The sequence below is a fragment of the Camponotus vicinus genome, unplaced genomic scaffold, assembly GCF_025532165.1.
Source record: "Camponotus vicinus isolate PSW18456_S1 unplaced genomic scaffold, iyCamVici1.0 SCAF_5, whole genome shotgun sequence".
Lineage (NCBI taxonomy): Eukaryota > Metazoa > Arthropoda > Insecta > Hymenoptera > Formicidae > Camponotus > Camponotus vicinus.
This window is the reverse complement of record NW_028141977.1, coordinates 4,256,138-4,278,132: the sequence shown is the minus strand read 5'-3', so window position 1 is coordinate 4,278,132 and position 21,995 is coordinate 4,256,138. Positions and strand designations below refer to the sequence as shown.

The window sequence follows — 21,995 nt, the reverse complement described above, 5'->3', positions numbered from 1 at the left end:
TTCTAATAAAAACCTAAATGTTGGTCGACTGAGGCTATGCAAAACATTTCAAATATTAAAGTACATCAAATATTTCAAATTTTTTGGGTTAAAACTTTCTTTAATAAATAATAAGCGACAACTAAAATCTTTCGAATATGACTTAAGGCAATAATTTTGATATGTCAAGGCTAAAATAATCGAAGAGAGCTAGGTTTGTTCTAAATCTAAATTTCCAAATAATTTAATAAGTAACTTACCGAAAATGACTTTCAAAATCAACATCGGGGTATATTGCCGAACTACATTTTCAATGTAATTTTTGCAACGTATTTTATAGGAACACGCTTAAAATAATTATTTATTATTTCTGCTGAGTTTGACTCGCTAGACTTCGCTCAAATCTTCACCTATTACTTTTAAAATTATTTCAAATAACTTTTTCTACAAATTTTCTACCATATTTTTGCAATTAATTTATTATCGTTTGCTTTCGCTGGCAGCATTAAAAGTAGCGTTTCAATTTGATAGCTGCTTTAGTACTATTAGCTAGAGACCTTCTAATAAGAGACTGGCCATCAGATAGAGCGCATATTGAGAGCATGTTTCGTCCATGTTTATGCAAAATCTTGCGAGAGAGATAGGCTAAAGGCAGAGAACAAGACAGATAAGTTGCATATAAGTTTTTCTTTGCCTTACTTTACGTCCACGACTGCGACAGATGTAAGCGCTTACGTCTCGTTCTCTGCCATCAGCCATATAATATAGGTAGGATCTATGCAGAGACTCTAGATTTCAGATCTGTCAGATGTCAGATCTATCATATCTTTGTGAGGTTTAGTAACATATAAAATTAATTTTTAAAATTTTTCTAAATAATATGTCAAAATAATTTTTCATATTTACTATTTTTTATTTAAATTTATCATTATAATTTTATATCATTGTAATTATTATTATTTATAATATTAATATTTTAATTTAAATAAAATTTATTATTATAATTTATATAATATTTCTTATATATTATCTATATATATAATATTGATTATTTATTTATAATATATATAAATATATTATTTACATATATTATAAATATAAATATATTACTTTTGAAATTACATTGTAATCTCACGGTCGCGCAAGCGCAGAGCCGCACATGCGCGCGCACGGAATCCCTAATCGGAACACTGTGTGTAGTAAGAATGATGGGAAAAAGGGAATTAGTCAATGCGCTCATATGATGCGCTGTAATCACAGATATCTATACTATAACTAGATCGCTAACTCCCATTGATTTTGTACATAAAATGTGTCCCCGAAAATCATGTAATATGGCGGTCGCGCATGCGTAATATTGGTGGAAAATTAATATGGTGGACACTTGTAGCCAGCTAATATTTAAGTTTTCACCTTAAAACTTGTACTTTTTACATTATAAACTTTTAATTTTGTAATAAAATAAATAAATATATATATATATATATATATATATATATATATATATATATATATATAAATGTTATATATACATATATTTTTAATTTTTATATATTTTTAATCTTCTATATATATTTTTAATCTTGATTTTAATTATATCATATACCTTTTAAATATATTTTGATATATTTTATCTTTAAAGGCTGTAATAAATTTTAATTAAAAACGAAGAACATTATATATTATTTAAAAATAACTTATATTCAACTGTAAGTTTATACACAAATTACATACTTACGTACATTGTACATAACATCAACCAATCACAAACGTGACTGCTGTCCACCAACGTTACGCATGCGTGAGAATTTAATACATAAATTTCGTGGACATGTATTTGACGCAAGTTAGCGGTCTAGTATATAATATAGATGTCTATGGCTGTAATCCATGCGATCCATGCGTGAAACGGAACGTACCCAATTTTGGAACACAGCCAAATAAACACAGACATCTATACTATATACTAGACCGCTAACTTGCGTCAAATACATGTCCACGAAATTTATGTATTAAATTCTCACGCGTAACGTTGGTGGACAGCAGTCACGTTTGTGATTGGTTGATGTTATGTACAATGTACATAAGTATGTAATTTGTGTATAAACTTACAGTTGAATATAAGTTATTTTTAAATAATATATAATGTTCATCGTTTTTAATTAAAATTTATTACAGCCTTTAAAGATAAAATATATCAAAATATATTTAAAAGGTATATGATATAATTAAAATCAAGATTAAAAATATATATAGAAGATTAAAAATATATAAAGATTAAAAATTTATATATATATTTATATTTATTTTATTACAAAATTAAAAGTTTATAATGTAAAAAGTACAAGTTTTAAGGTGAAAACTTAAATAATAGCTGGCTACAAGTGTTCACCATATTAGTTTTCCACCAATATTACGCATGCGCGACCGCCATATTACATGGTTTTCGGGGACACATTTTATGTACAAAATCAATGGGAGTTAGCGATCTAGTTATAGTATAGATATCTGTGCAAATAAATCTCTGAATTATCGACAACTTCAAATGACAATTATATATTACAATTTTATAGTTTCAAAAATGTGTCAAATTTGCATAATTATACAAAACTGGATATCTTAGATTTTTTAGATTTTTAGAAAAGGGACGATCAATGTCTCTTTATAATATTTAAAAAAATTAAACTATGTATATAAATTCTAAAATCGATATCATGTATAAATAAATTAGATAACGTAAATTTTTTTATCAAATTTTAATTTATAAAGATATCGTGAATGTGATTCCCATCTACATCATGGAAATAGCTATTCCCATAGATATAACTCTCTCTATTTTTAGCATAATGATCACCAATGATATATCAGAGGATAAGGATTTTACAAAATTGACATCGAAAATAATCGACATTATTACTGAGAGAGAAACAAGCATTTCACGAAGCATTCAAGGTTATATATCATCTCTATAATGATAATTTTAATCCTAATGTTGAATTTTTGCGTTTGCGTAGTATCCGAAAGCGATTTCCCCTTTTAAAAAAAGTTTATATACACCCAGCAAACACAAAAATAACAGTAATATAACATCAATGTTATAATTTCTCACTTAACAATATAATTGTATAATAACATATCTTGTATATAACAATTACATTATTCAGTGGGAAATTATAACATTGATGTTATGTTACTGTTATTTTATGTTTTCTGAGGACCCATACAGCATAGAAACTTGCAGCAACATTGCTTGTTACAACATTGCATATTATAATGTTGCAGAAATATTGCAAAGACATTATTTTACAATATTATTTCAGCAATGTTGCTGCAACATTTTAAAATATTATCAAGATATTGAAATATATAATAGTGTAACACATGTATTATGGAGTTACGTTCCGATATTTAGTACTAAACATTTATAGTTTATATTACATACATCTCAGTAAACATTGCTATATTAATATTAAAAAGAATATTACAAGTAATATGCATAAGTACTCACTCGGCATGTGATATTATTGAAACATTGCTGCCATATTTCACATGAAATATTATACCTTTCAATAGTATTACAGAAATATTTTACGACCGTTTGTGCAACACTTCTGCAATGTTTCAATGTCTTTAATTATTTCAAATACAACCTTGCTGAAAGATTTCAGTAATATTTCGATAATATTACTGAAATATTACTTTTTTCATTTCTAATAAATGAATATTTTGGAAATTTATAAAAGTACGATCGGTCATACCCAGGTAGCAAGCATACGTCATTTTGACGTTTTAAATTGGTCATTCACTGTCTATTCTTGACGTTACGAATTGACGTTTTTATGACGTAAAAATGACGGTCTAATGTCATAGATTCTTGACGTCATGACATGTACCGCATTTTGACGTCATAAAATGTACCATATTTTGACGTCTTTTTCTTAGCATAATAAAATATTTAATAGCGTTGTCGAATAAAACACTTTCTAAAAGTGAATCAGTGTATTATCACTGAAAAACAGTAAATAGTCACTGATTACAGTTATAAGTACAGCACTGATTACAGTTATAAGTACAGCACTGTAAATCAGTGATATTTTATTGAAAGAATCAGTTAATAATTTTGACTATTTTAATCAGTAATATCTCAGTAATATTTCTCAATATCATTAATATTTCTTTCGTTATTGCCAGTAATATTAAACTACAATTCATCTCTCTATCTATTTCATAAATATAATATAAATATAATAAATATAAAAATAAATAAATATATATAAAATTAAAAATTTTATTTATATTTACTAAATATTTATTATATTAAAAATTTTATTTTATTTATATTATATGTATATTGAACTTGTTATTTTAAATAGATAACAACCGAATAATTTTCATTAAGTCGCCAGACATTTATTTGTCCGACTTATAAGATCGATTTAATATCTGAAACCTCTCTATTGAGATTGTATCAGAAATTAAATCGAAGTAATATTTCTAATTTTTATCTGATTTTTATCACTCTTTGCAAACTTTATATAATTCTTATGACTAAAACTAAATACGAGAGAGATAGAGATCATAGCGGTAAACGAACGAACTAGCGATTACTGGTTTTACAGTGAATTTTACTTTAACTGACCATAATCAGTGAGATGTAAGATAAAATAACAAAAAAATAAGCGTTTCCACTGAAGATTATTAAAATACTCACTGATTCTCAGTGAAATCTTATTTTACTGTTTAAATTAGTGACATTTTCACTGATTCACTTTTAGAGAGCAGATTAACCGATTCGAGAGCATCATTGAACAATTACAGCTATTCTATTCTTCAAAGGATTGATTAAACTGCTTTATTCGAAAACATTGGAAAACTCAAATATGATAAGAAAAAAGATCACAAATTTTATATTTGTTATTATCATTTTATTTAAACGTAAATAAAAAAAAACACATCTAATATCATATAAAATTTTAGTAATTATGCATAAAAGGGGCCCACCTTCGCACAAATGTGACATATGTTGTCAAGGTCATATCTCTAATTAATATTCTGAAGGTTTTAGCCGGCGGTCGTTGTTTATTAAAAAGTTATTAACAAAAGAATTTCACAATTTTAATGCTTTTTATCTCCGAAAATATTGATTTGAAAAAAATTTTAAGCAAAAAATAAAGCCGCTGAAAAACTCTACAAAAAAGGTTATATGCATTTTTTTCATAAACCTACTATTTTAGCTGTTATATGAAAAAATAATAATTTTAAATACATTTAATACAATTTAAATTTATATAGAATTTAATACAATTTAATACAATTAAAAAATATCACAAATGTATGTGTACACACACACACACGCGCGCGCGCGCGCGCGGGGAATGCGAGGGGGGGCCTCGGGCCTCCCTCCCGCAACCACCCCGCCGGTAGGCAAGATGGATCTCGCTTTACAACTTACAGCATATATCCATTGTGATTGAACTCTTCGCAATGCGTCCCCTACCGGCGGGGTGGTTGCGGAAGGGGGGGCCGAAGGCCCCCCTTGCATCCCCCGCGCGCGCGCGCGCGCGTGTGTGTGTGTGTGTACACATACATTTGTGATATTTTATAATTGTATTAAATTGTATTAAATTCTATATAAATTTAAATTGTTTACCTTTTTTTTATTTACCTTTAATTTACCTTTTTTTGTGTTTTTCTTCGACTTGCGAGTTCGACCCACAGATATCTATACTATAACTAGATCGCTAACTCCCATTGATTTTGTACATAAAATGTGTCCCCGAAAATCATGTAATATGGCTGTCGCGCATGCGTAATATTGGTGGAAAATTAATATGGTGGACACTTGTAGCCAGCTAATATTTAAGTTTTCACCTTAAAACTTGTACTTTTTACATTATAAACTTTTAATTTTGTAATAAAATAAATATAAATATATATATAAATGTTATATACATATATTTTTAATTTTTATATATTTTTAATCTTCTATATATATTTTTAATCTTGATTTTAATTATATCATATACCTTTTAAATATATTTTGATATATTTTATCTTTAAAGGCTGTGATAAATTTTAATTAAAAACGAAGAACATTATATATTATTTAAAAATAACTTATATTCAACTGTAAGTTTATACACAAATTACATACTTATGTACATTGTACATAACATCAACCAATCACAAACGTGACTACTGTCCACCTACGTTACGCATGCGTGAGAATTTAGTACATAAATTTCGTGGACATGTATTTGACGGAAGTTAGCGGTCTAGTATATAGTATAAATGTCTGTGGTTCGACCGCTATTTTTAAGTTTCATATTCGTGTTCAGGAGGTAAAAATACGTAGAAAATTATTCTTACCCATTATTTCATATAAATAGGTTTTCCGAAAGTTTATCTTATTTTTGTATTTATTATTTTTATCCTTTTTCAACCTGTATCTCCAAAACTATTTGAGTCCGACCCTTATATATATATATATATACGAAATTACTTGGGAAAATCTTCCCTATAACATATTTAAAAATAAAGCAAATCGGTGAACAAATAAAGTAGAATCTTTATGTCAATATTTCTCACATTTATTTGTTAATAACTTTTGAATAAAGAACGACCGCCGGCTAAAACCTTCAGAATGTTAATCAGGGATAACATCTTCACAACATACGTCAATAACACATTTGTGCGAAGGTGGGCTCTTTTTATGCATAATTACCAAAATTTTAACAAATAATGTCTTTCATTGCCTGCGTTTTATAAAAATATGTTTTGCCAATCAATTGTATTATTTATTTAAAAAATGTATATATTTTTTGGCACTTTAATTACACTCGATTGATAAAGCTAATATTTTAACTATGCAACATGAATCGTGCACAAATAAACGCATGCATCGAAAGAACAATTGTTAAAGTCTGATCGTGAAAGTCATGTTATATAAAAAATTTTAAAAGATTTTTTTATGAGATCAATGTACTAACTAATGACATTAATAATAAAATAATCGTCACTTCATGACTGAAAAATGACGTCAAAATAATGTTATATCAAGACGTCAATACATATAAAGTCATGTAACAAATCAGTCATTTTGACGACATATGACCAAAAATGACCAGTTTGGAACGTCAAAATAACATGTGCTTGCTACCTGGGTAAGAATACTTTAATATACGAAATAAATGGGCTACTTCCCATTTATCCGTTTAATTTCATTTCAATAAATGGGTTATTTCTCATTTATCAGTTTAATTTCTGATAAACTGGCTTAATTTCAAATAATAATGTTTAATATTTTGAATTCCAACAACGGATCCAGATTATTAAACAAATAAATTATTTTAAATTAAGTCAGTTTATCAGAAGTTAAACTGACTAAAAAAAAGAAATATACTTTGGATCTTGTGTTACTAGTTCTTTATATATTTCATGATGAAAAATTGAATACGAGTTAGTTAAATTTGGTGTAAAACCGCATACCGGCAAAGCGAAGAGACACATTCTAAATATGTAATATTACAAAAATATACAAATATAAAATTTTTTTAGATATTAAACTTTTTTATCTTTCTGAAAGATTTTAGAAATATTATAAATAGTTAAGTTTGGTAATAATGGTATTAATAAATATACATATAATTTATTTTATTTATTTAATTACCAACTGTATGTGATCAATATTTTATATGAATCAATATAAAGTAAACTATGAATGTAACAATTATAACAGATGCAACATTATATTTACGGGAAATTAGAATTAACTTACCAGTAATATCAATCGGCACGTAATATTATTAAAATGTAATGTTGAGAAATATTTCATTAACATTTCAATTGTAACTTTGTATCTGAAATATTTCAGAAATATACCTGCATCACGTTTTATAATATTGCATTTGCAATATTTCCGAAATCTTTCAAAAAGATGAAAAAGTGCTAAAAAATGTTTTATATTTGTATGTTTCTGTAATATTGTATGGTTCTTATAATATTTAGAATGTGTTATATTTAGAATGGTAATATTTAAAATGTGTTCCTTCGCTTCGCCATTACGCGGCGAGGGGAGGGGAGGAGCCTTCGCCACGCGCTTACACACTCATCGCTCCTCCCCTCCCCAATCACCGCTTCGCCGCGCGCCGCCATTATGTTACAGTCAGACCGCCTTCGCCGTCGTGTGCTTCTAGCCACGCGCATTGGCCGATCTTCTTTAATTAATTTTTCGTTAATTATTGCGAATATCGCAAAATAGTATAGTACCTTCTTTCTTAATTTGAGCCAGTCTACCTTCTTACTTCGTGAAGGTCAAAAATTGCCTGACACCTTGTATATTGAATGATTTATATATACATAATCAAAAGAAATTGGTTATTATATAAAGCAGTGCTGGGATTTACTTGCAACTTTCGGCCAGATTTCTTAGCTTACGCCTACTGTTCCCCTCTTACCGTTCGTGCCTCAACAACCGCGCCGCCGGACGCTCGTAACTAAGGAGCGCTCAAGAACTTGCGCGTCACAAATGTAATGTGGCAATCTATCTAAGTTCTCTTTATTGTTTATTAATAATAAAAATAATTATTCTATTATTAATTACATATATGTTCTGTAACAATTAAAAATATTTGTGTTTTGAAACGTAATTACAATAAAGAGAACTTAGATAGATAGATTGCCACATTACATTTGTGACGCGCACGTTCCTGAGCGCTCCTTAGTTACGAGCGGCGCGAACGGTAAGAGGGGAACAGTAGGCGTAAGCTAAGAAATCTGGCTGAAAGTTGCAAGTAAATCCCAGCACTGATATAAAGTAATAATATTTTCTGAAGAAAATTTTTATATTATTTTAGAAATCGAAGAAATAGATGTTGCTCAAACTCAGAAAATTAATACTGTTGAGGAATATCCAGCGAAACGCAACACAGTCGTAACGTTTGCACCTAGACATACGAGTATTCCGTTTAATGATGATCGAGGTATTTTTGAAATATTTTTTCTCTCTTTTCCTATTGCAAGAAATAATACTAATGCGTAATAAGATGTAATAATTTTGTACTAATATAAGATTAATAAATATAACTATATAGATTATATTATAATTATAATCTATAATTATAATTATAATATAATCTATAGTTATATTTATTAATCTTATAATTTATGATATTTTATAATCATTTTTATAAAAGAGGATTCGTACGAATCTCTACTGAATCTCTATGTTATCACTACTAAAATTTGTATACATATAACATGTTTATATTTATATACTATTGTTTATATATATATATATATATATATATATATACTATTATATTTATATACAATATATACATATAATTTTATATACAGAAGGTACCAGAATTCGCGGATACGGAATGCATAGCGTGATAGTTCGTACTAAAAGAAACAACTTTTTCTTTTGGCAAATTTGCGTCTAAATATTACTTTTTTATTGAGAGCAACTTTAAGCTAATGAATAAGCGCTTTAAATTACGCATGAATCAGAGGTGGCGCGCGCACAGCTTGCGCAGTTTTGAACATATACGCTATTTTATTATTTTGCTAAAGATTTTACAAGAACTATGTATAATAACTAAATATCGTTATTGCGGATAAGATTTTTTTATATACTTGGACCATTTCTGGTGTGACAACTGCTATTGCACAATGAAACTGTTCTTCTAAATCTAATATGTGTGGATCAAAATTATTCGCATGTTATCTAATCTACTTATTTTAGTTTTAGTCATTGCTTCGGTAATATTAAATAGAAAGTGTTCCTTCATTGAGTAAATTGTTTTGAAAATAGCGATATTTAGTTATTATGCATAGTTCTTGTAAAATCTTTAGGGCTGCGTTCAGAAATCCTACCCTGGGTTAAAAAGTTACTCGCCGTCGTTCAAAAACTAACCCGGCTAAGACAAGATTGACACTAGTTGCGTTCGGAAATGCCAGGTAAAAACGTCAGAGTATACCCTAAGGTTAATTTTTTAACTTTAGAATTTTCAGGAGTTATAAAGTAACCCCACTATTTTAGCGCGAAATATAAAACAAATGATCTTGACTAATCTGGTCTACTCGAAATGGAAACCACTGTGACATCTCTTATTAATTAATCAATATAAAAGACAATAGAGAGCATATAAACAAGTAATATTGCAATCAAAATGTAGGAAAGAATATAAAACAAATATAGTTAAAAATACAGTAATTTAATAAAGCAAAAAAAATACAAAAATAGAAATCGAATTATAACGGACGTTTCTGGCTCTTGTTTTGAGCCTTCTTCAGCGCAAAAAAATTAAGCAATATAGGAAGTTACAAAGATAAAAACAGAAAAAAGAATGAATTAAGATCAATAATCTAATTTAGACGAGGTGTCAATAACGCATGAACGCAAAATTAATAGGCGTTTATCCAACCGTTGGCTCTCCAGATTAAAAGAATAACATTATTGTTTGGCGGAAATGAAGAGTGCAGAATCAAGATTTGAAAACATTGACAAGTGCCTCCTAAAAATGGCACCATCCGAATTAGTCCGCTAATAAAATATGAAATACAAAAAAAAAAGGAAAACTTACAATAAATTGTTCTGCCAGAATATGATCGTTGGAGAGGCAACGTGATATGTATGACGATCGATTACTGTCGAAAACGCTAATGAGAAATAAACATATACCCTATATACCTAAGTATGACATATACCTAAGTATGACATATCAATACTTAGGCAGACTGTTTATAAAACTATGATAAACAGAAAAAAAAAAAAAAATTTTCTGTGTCTGTTTGCAAATTTAAACCATTTTTCTGTCTTTTAATATGCAGCATTTCAGATATCAGCCTTTTACTATACAGTGACGTTTCATCCAAAATCTCAGCATCATCCCAAAGAAAATCATGATTATATTGCAGTCTATGATTAGTAATTACTGAGCGATTAACATAATTTCTATTAATCTGGGATCTATGTTCGGAAATTCTAGTCTTCAACATTCTGGAAGTTTGACCCACATAAGACGCATCGCAATCGGAGCAATCAATCTTGTAGACTACATTGGTTTTACAGTTAATAGGAACCCGGTCTTTATGTACTTTAATGAATTTATTAAGTTTATTTAGACTGAAATAAGATAGTTTGACATTTAAGTCCTTAAAGATGCTTCTGAACCGCTCTGTAATATTAGGTAAAAAAGGAACCGTGAAAAAAGAAGAACTTTCCATAGTCTCATCCATGACACGAGCAACGTGCTTTCGACAGTAATCGATCGTCATACATATCACGTTGCCTCTCCAACGATCATATTCTGGCAGAACAATTTATTGTAAGTTTTCCTTTTTTTTTTGTATTTCATATTTTATTAGCGGACTAATTCGGATGGTGCCATTTTTAGGAGGCACTTGTCAATGTTTTCAAATCTTGATTCTGCACTCTTCATTTCCGCCAAACAATAATGTTATTCTTTTAATCTGGAGAGCCAACGGTTGGATAAACGCCTATTAATTTTGCGTTCATGCGTTATTGACACCTCGTCTAAATTAGATTATTGATCTTAATTCATTCTTTTTTCTGTTTTTATCTTTGTAACTTCCTATATTGCTTAATTTTTTTGCGCTGAAGAAGGCTCAAAACAAGAGCCAGAAACGTCCGTTATAATTCGATTTCTATTTTTGTATTTTTTTTGCTTTATTAAATTACTGTATTTTTAACTATATTTGTTTTATATTCTTTCCTACATTTTGATTGCAATATTACTTGTTTATATGCTCTCTGCCTTTATACTTGTTTATATGCTCTTGCCTTTTATATTGATTAATTGATTCTTCGAGAGCTTTTCTTTATGTTTATCTCTTATTAAGTCAATTGCGGGACGTCACATCCCTTATCGTTTATATAATAGAGAATATATTATTCAAGATATATTATTTTATTAACTGATAAATCCGGTAAGCAAATATTTTCATTTTCCTAATGACTTGAATGTTAGGTTAGATTATATTTATCAATTAATTATGAAAATTGTTCTAAATATTCAGTAATATTCCAAAATATTAAATTATTATTTTTTATAAATTATATATAATAAATATATAATTTATAAATAATAATAATTTAATATTTTGTGATACTACATTTTATAAAAATATTGTTCTATTTAAAATGATATCATAAAACATGAAAATAAATCACAATATTCTGTTATAGATCCCAAGAAGCACAAGTACATCCTATGTATGTACAATGGACGTCCATGTCGGACATTGTGTACATCCATCGGACGTCCTTTAGTGGACAAATTATGGGTCTTAAATGGACGAATTTTGGATCTTAAATGAATACGTGGGAAAATGGTTTATATATAATTATGTTATATACAGGGTGTCCCTGAGCATGAGCTCACGCACTTGTGAGGAGGTAGAGCGCAGTAAATTAAATAAAGAAATCCTATTCCATGTAACGATTTTTGTAATAATAATAGAAATATTAATTATTATATAGAAATATTATTATATAGAAATATTAATTGAAAAGTTCATCACAGTTACCTTCAAGGTCAATTTTAAGATTGACAGAGGCACTTTCAGAAAAAACGTTTAATACAAAAGTTTCTTATTTTTTTCATGTACAATTCGAATCTGTAATAAAAAGTACCATGTTCCCCTAAAAAAATTCAACTTCCGATCCGGATGGCGTATTTTCGGTCGGAATCAAAAGTTGAAAATATCACCATTTGATAGAGCGTACCCGATTTACTTAAAAATTGTTCGCGATTTTTGACAAAAGCCATTTATTTTCATTTTAAAAGGGGTGGTCTGGGATACCCTATATATATATATATACAGGGTGAGCCATTTTAATAAACGCACGCAATTATTTCGGAAACAAAGCATTTTAGAGAAAAATGTTTCAGACAAAAGTTTTATGGTTTCGAGGGGGCCATAAGATGGTATCATCGGTTTGACCTTGAAGAGTTATTTGAAGGTCACATGAAGGTCACCTTCAATTTCTTAAATGGAACCTACTATTTGTCATTGCACATTCTTGTAGCTTATCTCGAGAGCTTTCCAAAACACTGTAATTAAGTACCTTTTCGTTAAGTACTTTTTGAGTTATGAGGCTTGAAATAATTTCTTAATTTTACATAAACCGTAAAATATCTTGTAAAATATTCATTTTTCGATTATCTTACCTTAATACTTTTACGTACAAAATAATGAGAGGAATCAACTGGTGTAAAGAAAACATATAGTTGTTTTGAAGAAAAAATATATAATTTGCAATTAACAATTCCATATTTTTTCTTAAAAACAACTATGTGTTTTCTTTACACCAATTGATTCCTCTCATTATTTTGTACATAAAAGTATTAAGATAAGATAATCGAAAAATGAATATTTTACATGATATTTTACGGTTTATGTAAATTTAAGAAGTGACTTCAAGCCTCATAACTCAAAAAGTACTTAAGGGAAAAATATTTTATTATAGTGTTTTGGAAAGCTCTCGAGATAAGCTACAAGAATATGCAATGACAAATAGTAGGTTCCATTTAAAAAATTGAAGGTGACCTTCATGTGACCTTCAAATAACTCTTCAAGGTCAAACCAATGATACCATCTTATGGCCCCCTCGAAACCATAAAACTTTTGTCTGAAACATTTTTCTCTAAAATGCTTTGTGTCCGAAATAATTGCGTGCGTTAATTAAAATGGCTCACCCTGTATATATATATATATCCCAGACCACCCGTATATATATAAAAAATATGTAATTTGCAATTAACAATTCCATATTTTGTCTTAAAAACAACTATGTGTTTTCTTTACACCAATTGATTCCTCTCATTATTTTGTACATAAAAGTATTAAGGTAAGATAATCGAAAAATGAATATTTTACAAGATATTTTACGGTTTATGTAAAATTAAGAAATTATTTCAAGCCTCATAACTTAAAAAGTACTTAACGAAAAGGTACTTAATTATAGTGTTTTGGAAAGCTCTCGAGATAAGCTACAAGAATATGCAATAGAAAGTAAGGGGTTTCATTTAAAAAATTGAAGGTGACCTTTACATGACCTTGAAGCAACTATTCAAGGTTAAACTAATGATACCACCTTATGTCCCCCTTGAAACCATACAACTTTTGTCTGAAACATCTTTTTCTAAAATTAAAAATAAGAAAGTTATTTGGGGTGGGACATTAAAATGGGACACCCTGTATATAGATAAAATTATTTTTGATTATATATAAGTGGATGGCATTATGTATCCTTTATAATATATAAAACATTTGGTCCAATAAAATTAAATAATATAATTTATCTATTTTATATAAAATTTTACATAAAAATTTCATATAAAAATTTTATTTATATTTATATTTATTTATATTTATTTTATTTATATTTTATTTATATTTATTTATATTTATTTTATTTATATTTATTGCGTATTGCACTTTACATATTAAATAGATAATGAATTATTTTCGTTTATGCGCCGGACATTTACTTGTTCGACTTATAAAATCAACAATATCTGAAGCATTGAGATCAGAAATTAAATTGAACAGTATATCTTTAATGTTATTTGTTACTCTTTGCAAACTTTATATAATTCTCCTAACTAAAACTTAAATACGAGAATGATAGCGCATCGCACGTCGCGTAGCGGTAAACGAACGAACTAACACATCCTTGTGTGCTCGCGCAAAACTTTGACGTCCAAGACCGGACATCATATGGACGTCCAAATATTGGCCGTTAACGGATGTCTGGAATCAGACGTACGATGGACGTCCATTTCATGTCCATGGACGTGCGGATATAAAATGGACATAAAATGGATGTCCATAGGACATCCTGTGCTATCTGGGATGGTTCAATCTGTGCATATGAAACTACAGAAGATAATCTTATATTACTGGGAATTGTTTCTACATCTTCATTCGAAACGGATTCTTCGAATCTTACTGATTCATCACATGTTGCAGATACAAGTAAGAGTCCAAATCATTCAGGTGCAAAGACCGAAAGATGGTCCAAGGATGCTACACTCTTTTTGATTAATCAATGGCAAAAAAATTCGTCTAATTTTACAACTATTAGAAATGAAGAAGTGTGGAAAAATATAGTTAAAGAAATAGAAAATGTAGGTTTCGCTAAATATACATGGAAACAAGCTGAAGATAAGTGGAAAAATCTACAAGCATATATGAAGTAAAGTATATATGAAAGTGAAAGATAATATGGGAGATAAAAGTAGTGATGCAATAAAAATAACATGCAAGTTTTATGATGAACTCGATGAAATTTTTAAAAAGAATCCAAGTGTTGAACCAATAATCGTTGCATTTTCTCGCAATTGCAAAAATTTTCCAGATATTGAATCAGACTCTGATGAAAATTTAAAATATGGACCTATCAAAAAAAAGAAAAAAACTAAACTTGAAAGAGATACTCTTTTATGGTTATCGGCATTTAAAGAGGATTCCAGTGCAAGAGAAATTGCTCGAGAGAAACGACATCAAGAAATGTTAAATATCTTTACTAAAGCTATTGATTCATATGAAGTTCAAATGGAAAAACTGATCGATAAATTATAAATTTGTTGTTTGCCTTTAATTTACTTGCTATAATTATTTGTGATTTATCACATAATGTAGTTTAATTTCATAAAAAGTTTTTTTATGTTTGCTATCCTTCATCAAGGATGAATAATTCTTGTTTTATACAAAAGTTACTTATATAGATTTATATAGTTTATCTTATACAGGGTGAGCCATTTTAATTAACGCACGCAATTATTTCGGAAACAAAGCATTTTAGAGAAAAATGTTTCAGACAAAAGTTTTATGGTTTCGAGGGGGCCATAAGATGGTATATTGGTTTGACACTGAAGAGTCATTTGAAGGTCACGTAAAGGTCACTTCAATTTTTTTAAAAGGAAAACCCTATATATTTTCGCACACACTTGTAGCTTATCTCGAGAGCTTTCCAAAACACTATAATTAAGTACATTTTCGTTAAGTACTTTTTGAGTTATGAGGCTTGAAATAATTTCTTAATTTTACATAAACCGTAAAATATCTTGTAAAATATTCATTTTTCGATTACCTTACCTTAATAGTTTTATGTACAAAATAATGAGAGGAATCAATTGGTGTAAAGAAAACACATAGTTGTTTCGAAGAAAAAATATGTAATTTGCAATTAACAATTCCATATTTTTTCTTAAAAACAACTATGTGTTTTCTTTACACCAATTGATTCCTCTCATTATTTTGTACGTAAAAGTATTAAGGTAAGATAATCGAAAAATGAATATTTTACAAGATATTTTACGGTTTATGTAAAATTAAGAAATGATTTCAAGCCTTATAACTCAAAAAGTACTTAAGGGAAAAATATTTTATTATAGTGTTTTGGAAAGTCCTCGAGATAAGCTATAAGAATATGTAATAAAAAATAGAGGGTTCCATTTAAGAAATTGACGGTGACCATCACGTGACCTTCAAATGACTCTCCAAGGTCAAATCATTGTCACCATCTTATGGCCCCCTTCAAGCTACACAACTTTTGTCTGAAATATTTCTTTCTAAAGTGCATAGTTTATGAAATATTCGACCGTATCGGGACTTTTGGGACACCCTGTATACAGGGCGATCCTGAAAAACGTTATGTCTTTAAAATGACGTATTCCTGACACCATTCTAAGACAATTTTTCCTTTACCAAAATTTGATTTGAAGCGTAGTTTTTGAATTATGAGCAAAAATAGTTAGTAAATCACGCGTCGGGTACAGAAGGCAGGCAGGAGCGGCGCGGCGTGCCGCGAGCGCGGGCGCAGCTGACCGCCCGACGGGTGATTATCACCGCATGAGTCGCTAACTATTTTATCTTATAACATAAAATTATGCTTTAAATAAAATTTTGGTAAAGAAGAAAATGTCTTAGAATTACGTCAGAAATACGTGTTCCTTAAAATAACGTTATTTTAATAATGAAAAGTTGTTCCGGATCGCCGGCCGTCCGACTTTGCAATCAGCTGATTGCTACACGCGATGTGTGTATGGCGGAGTGTGAGCGTAAGAGAGAGAGAGAAAGAGAGAGAGAGGGAGGGTAGGAGGGACAGACATTCATACACACGCACGCACTTTTTTTCTCGCTCTCTTTCTCTCTTTTACGCAACACTCATACACTCTCTCATTCAGTCTCTCACTCACACTCTCTCGGTCACTCACTCACTCACTCACCTGCTTACTCACTTGCTCACTCACCTTGTAGCAGCGTAGCGAATCTTCATGCTATGTATTGTTGTTATCTGCTGCACGGTTATGATTGCTAGAGATGCGCGACACATCGAAATTTTTTCGATTATTAGTCTCACACTCGATTGACACAATACAGATTACACGATAACGAGTTTACTGTTTATTCACTCACTATTGATTTATCGATACCAAAAATTACTTTCAAAGAAACGCGAATGCAAACAGCACATGACTCGACGCGAAGCGACGGACCGCGGAGACTGCGCGACCACAAGAGTTATGTTGCCAGAAACGCGACACGCGACATCTAACAAACGACTTGTGCGTGGCGCGTGATTGACGCGAGATAAGACGAACGATCGGCTAAAACCTTCGCATTGCGAATGCGGTAGAAAACATGAAACGTATAATGACATACTTAAAAAATTAATTATTTATTATAAATAATAACTATTTCTAATTATAATAAATAATTATTATTTTAAAAAGCATTTGTTGTACGTTATTACGTTTTCGAAATTATTGCATTCACGATGCGAAGATTTAAGTCAATCGCAAGAATAATGTAATTAAAATTACATTTGGAAAAATTTATTTTTATTCTGCTCACAATGAAATGTTCCAACGTGAAAATGTATTGGTCGCTCTGAAAAGAGCGGATTGACTAAAAAAAATTTTAAAGCAGATGCTCAAAATGCCCGCCATCCATCCTAATGCAAGCTCTCATGCGTTTTAATAAGTTTCTTTCGACGTTTTCCATTATTTCTTCGTCAATATTCCAAATAGAGAATCGTAATCTTGTCTCCAGATCTTCAATATCTTCGGGAAGCGTTTTATAAATTACTTCCTTGCAGTATTCCCATAAGAAAAAATCTAGAGGATTGAGATCCGGAGATCTTGCGGGCCAACGTATCGGGCCGTACCGACCCATCCAGCGTCCGGGAAAATTCTCGATTAATTAATTCGTAACGATCCTGGCGTTGTGTGGCCCAGCACCGTTTTGTTGGAAGATAATATCGTTTCTTTCAAATAATGGCACATCTTCTAAGAAATGTGGTAGATTTTCTGTTAATAAATCGTTTTGCGAAAATTTTCTGCGAAACGTCGATCGAGATCCCAGATATTCCTCTCGTGTGATATTCAGCGATGAATCGCTATTCACACAAGAAGGAATTTTTAATGTGCATAATATGCACTTTTGGAGCGAAGAAAATCCCAGAGTCACGCGATTTCGAAATTTTCAAACTCGTTGGAAGATTAATGTATGGGCTGGAATAATGGGCACTGAAATACTTGGTCCAGTTATTCTTCCAGATATTTTAACTGGAAGAACCTACGTCGATTTATTAACAGAAAATCTACCACATTTCTTAGAAGATGTGCCATTATTTGAAAGAAACGATATTATCTTCCAACAAGACGGTGCTGGGCCACACAACGCCAGGATCGTTACGAATTACTTAAACGAGAATTTTCCCGGACGCTGGATGGGTCGGTACGGCCCGATACGTTGGCCCGCAAGATCTCCGGATCTCAATCCTCTAGATTTTTTCTTATGGGGATACTGCAAGGAAGTAATTTATAAAACGCTTCCCGAAGATATTGAAGATCTGGAGACAAGATTACGATTCGCTATTTGGAATATTGACAAAGAAATAATGGAAAACGTCGAAAGAAACTTATTAAAACGCATGAGAGCTTGCATTAGGATGGATGGCGGGCATTTTGAGCATCTGCTTTAAAATTTTTTTTAGTCAATCCGCTCTTTTCAGAGCGACCAATACATTTTCACGTTGGAACATTTCATTGTGAGCAGAATAAAAATAAATTTTTCCAAATGTAATTTTAATTACATTATTCTTGCGATTGACTTAAATCTTCGCATCGTGAATGCAATAATTTCGAAAACGTAATAACGTACAACACATGCTTTTTAAAATAATAATTATTTATTATAATTAGAAATAGTTATTATTTATAATAAATAATTAATTTTTTAAGTATGTCATTATACGTTTCATGTTTTCTACCGCATTCGCAATGCGAAGGTTTTAGCCGATCGTTCGTCTTATCTCGCGTCAATCACGCGCCACGCACAAGTCGTTTGTTAGATGTCGCGTGTCGCGTTTCTGGCAACATAACTCTTGTGGTCGCGCAGTCTCCGCGGTCCGTCGCTTCGCGTCGAGTCATGTGCTGTTTGCATTCGCGTTTCTTTGAAAGTAATTTTTGGTATCGATAAATCAATAGTGAGTGAATAAACAGTAAACTCGTTATCGTGTAATCTGTATTGTGTCAATCGAGTGTGAGACTAATAATCGAAAAAATTTCGATGTGTCGCGCATCTCTAGCAATCATAACCGTGCAGCAGATAACAACAATACATAGCATGAAGATTCGCTACGCTGCTACAAGGTGAGTGAGCAAGTGAGTAAGCAGGTGAGTGAGTGAGTGAGTGACCGAGAGAGTGTGAGTGAGAGACTGAATGAGAGAGTGTATGAGTGTTGCGTAAAAGAGAGAAAGAGAGCGAGAAAAAAAGTGCGTGCGTGTGTATGAATGTCTGTCCCTCCTACCCTCCCTCTCTCTCTCTTTCTCTCTCTCTCTTACGCTCACACTCCGCCATACACACATCGCGTGTAGCAATCAGCTGATTGCAACGTCGGACGGCCGGCGATCCGGAACAACTTTTCATTATTAAAATAACGTTATTTTAAGGAACACGTATTTCTGACGTAATTCTAAGACATTTTCTTCTTTACCAAAATTTTATTTAAAGCATAATTTTATGTTATAAGATAAAATAGTTAGCGACTCATGCGGTGATAATCACCCGTCGGGCGGTCAGCTGCGCCCGCGCTCGCGGCACGCCGCGCCGCTCCTGCCTGCCTTCTGTACCCGACGCGTGATTTACTATTTTTGCTCATAATTCAAAAACTACGCTTCAAATCAAATTTTGGTAAAGGAAAAATTGTCTTAGAATGGTGTCAGGAATACGTCATTTTAAAGACATAACGTTTTTCAGGATCGCCCTGTATATACCCGGTAAGCAAAATGCGCGCAATTTGCCAGCAGATTGGCGACAGATTTCCACAAAAGTTGCTAGCAGATTGGCATCCGTTATGTCCGCAATAGGCTCACGATTTGCTAGCAAAACCTGCTCACAGAATCTGACAGCAGATTATTAGCAAAAACCGAGCAGGATCTGCTAACAACTTGATGTCAAATTGTCGGCAGAAACCGAGCAGAATCTGCGCGCGCGTAATCTGACGGCAGATTGGCAGCAGATCCCGAGCAGAATCTGCAGCTTCTGGTCATTCATATAAATAAGTAATATAAATACAATAAAATTAATTACTACAAATGTTAAATAAGACTATTATCAGCGAGTTATCGGTTAATTTTCTTCTAATACAACATATAATATGTAATATGTTATATCGTAGTTATATCTCACATAGTAAAGGACTCAATTTAATTAAATTAATAATAAAGTAAATGGTGAAAATAATTAAATTTAACTTACAAAACTTGAGATATAATTTATTTAGAATTAAATTCTTCCTTTATGCTTCAAATAGGCAGTAAATGAATAATTTTCCATTTATCCTATTGATTCCAATCAGTTTAATATTCTGAATCTTATCTGCTTGTATCACATATCAGAAATTAAAGTGATAGATATAGTTACTATATTTTTGATCTTTTATTAATAATAGCGACTTTATATATATTTCTGACAGAAATTTGATTGCGAGAAAATACATCACATAGCGGTAAGCGAAGGAACTATCGAATCAAATGCAGATTGTTGCCAATTTGCCATCAGATCACGCATGTAAACCCTGTTCCACTTCTGCTGTCAATCTGCAGTCAAATTACGCGCACGCAGATTCTGCTTGATTTTTGCCGACAATCTGATATCAAGTCATGTTAGCAGATTCTGCTTGGTTTCTGCCACCAATCTGCGTCAGATTCTGTGGGCAGACTCTGTTCGATTTTTGACATCAATTTGTCAACTTAATTGGTAATAACAGCTTCAGTACCAAATTTGTAGCCGTTTTGCTAACATTAGTTGATAGCAGACACTTGGCATGATATGCTTTCTACAGACTTTGCTATCTGGGTATATATATATAAGATATATACAGGGTGACCCATTTTAACTTAGGCAGCCAAATAACTCGAAAAATAAGCAAGATAGAGAAAAATGTTTTAGACAAAAGTTGTATGGTTTCGAGGGGGCCATAAGATGGTATCATTGGTTTGACCTTGAAGAGTCATTTGAAGGTCACGTGAAGGTCACTTCAATTTTTTTAAATGGAACATCCTATATATTTTTGTACATTCTTGTAGCTCATCTCGAGAGCTTTCCAAAACACTATAATTAAGTACATTTTCGTTAAGTACTTTTTGAGTTATGAGGCTTGAAATAATTTCTTAATTTTACATAAACCGTAAAATATCTTGTAAAATATTCATTTTTCGATTACCTTACCTTAATAGTTTTATGTACAAAATAATGAGAGGAATCAATTGGTGTAAAGAAAACACATAGTTGTTTCGAAGAAAAAATATGTAATTTGCAATTAACAATTCCATATTTTTTCTTAAAAACAACTATGTGTTTTCTTTACACCAATTGATTCCTCTCATTATTTTGTACATAAAAGTATTAAGGTAAGATAATCGAAAAATGAATATTTTACAAGATATTTTACGGTTTATGTAAAATTAAGA

At 30.8% G+C, this 21,995-nt stretch overlaps 1 protein-coding gene across 5 annotated transcripts in view; it reads left to right on the top strand.

The window, feature by feature from the left end:
- Window positions 1-2,528: 2,528 nt before the first annotated feature.
- LOC145971954 (uncharacterized) overlaps window positions 2,529-21,995 on the top strand; it is a 35,613-nt gene continuing 16,146 nt past the window's right edge. For 2 of the 5 annotated variants that reach the window (XM_083100070.1, XM_083100069.1), the window contains exons 1-2: window positions 2,724-2,931; window positions 8,835-8,960. In XM_083100070.1, coding sequence (XP_082956196.1) covers window positions 2,778-2,931; window positions 8,835-8,960 — 280 coding nt within the window. In that variant the 5' untranslated portion in view covers window positions 2,724-2,777. The other 3 variants (XM_083100073.1, XM_083100071.1, XM_083100074.1) reach the window with 3 other exon arrangements.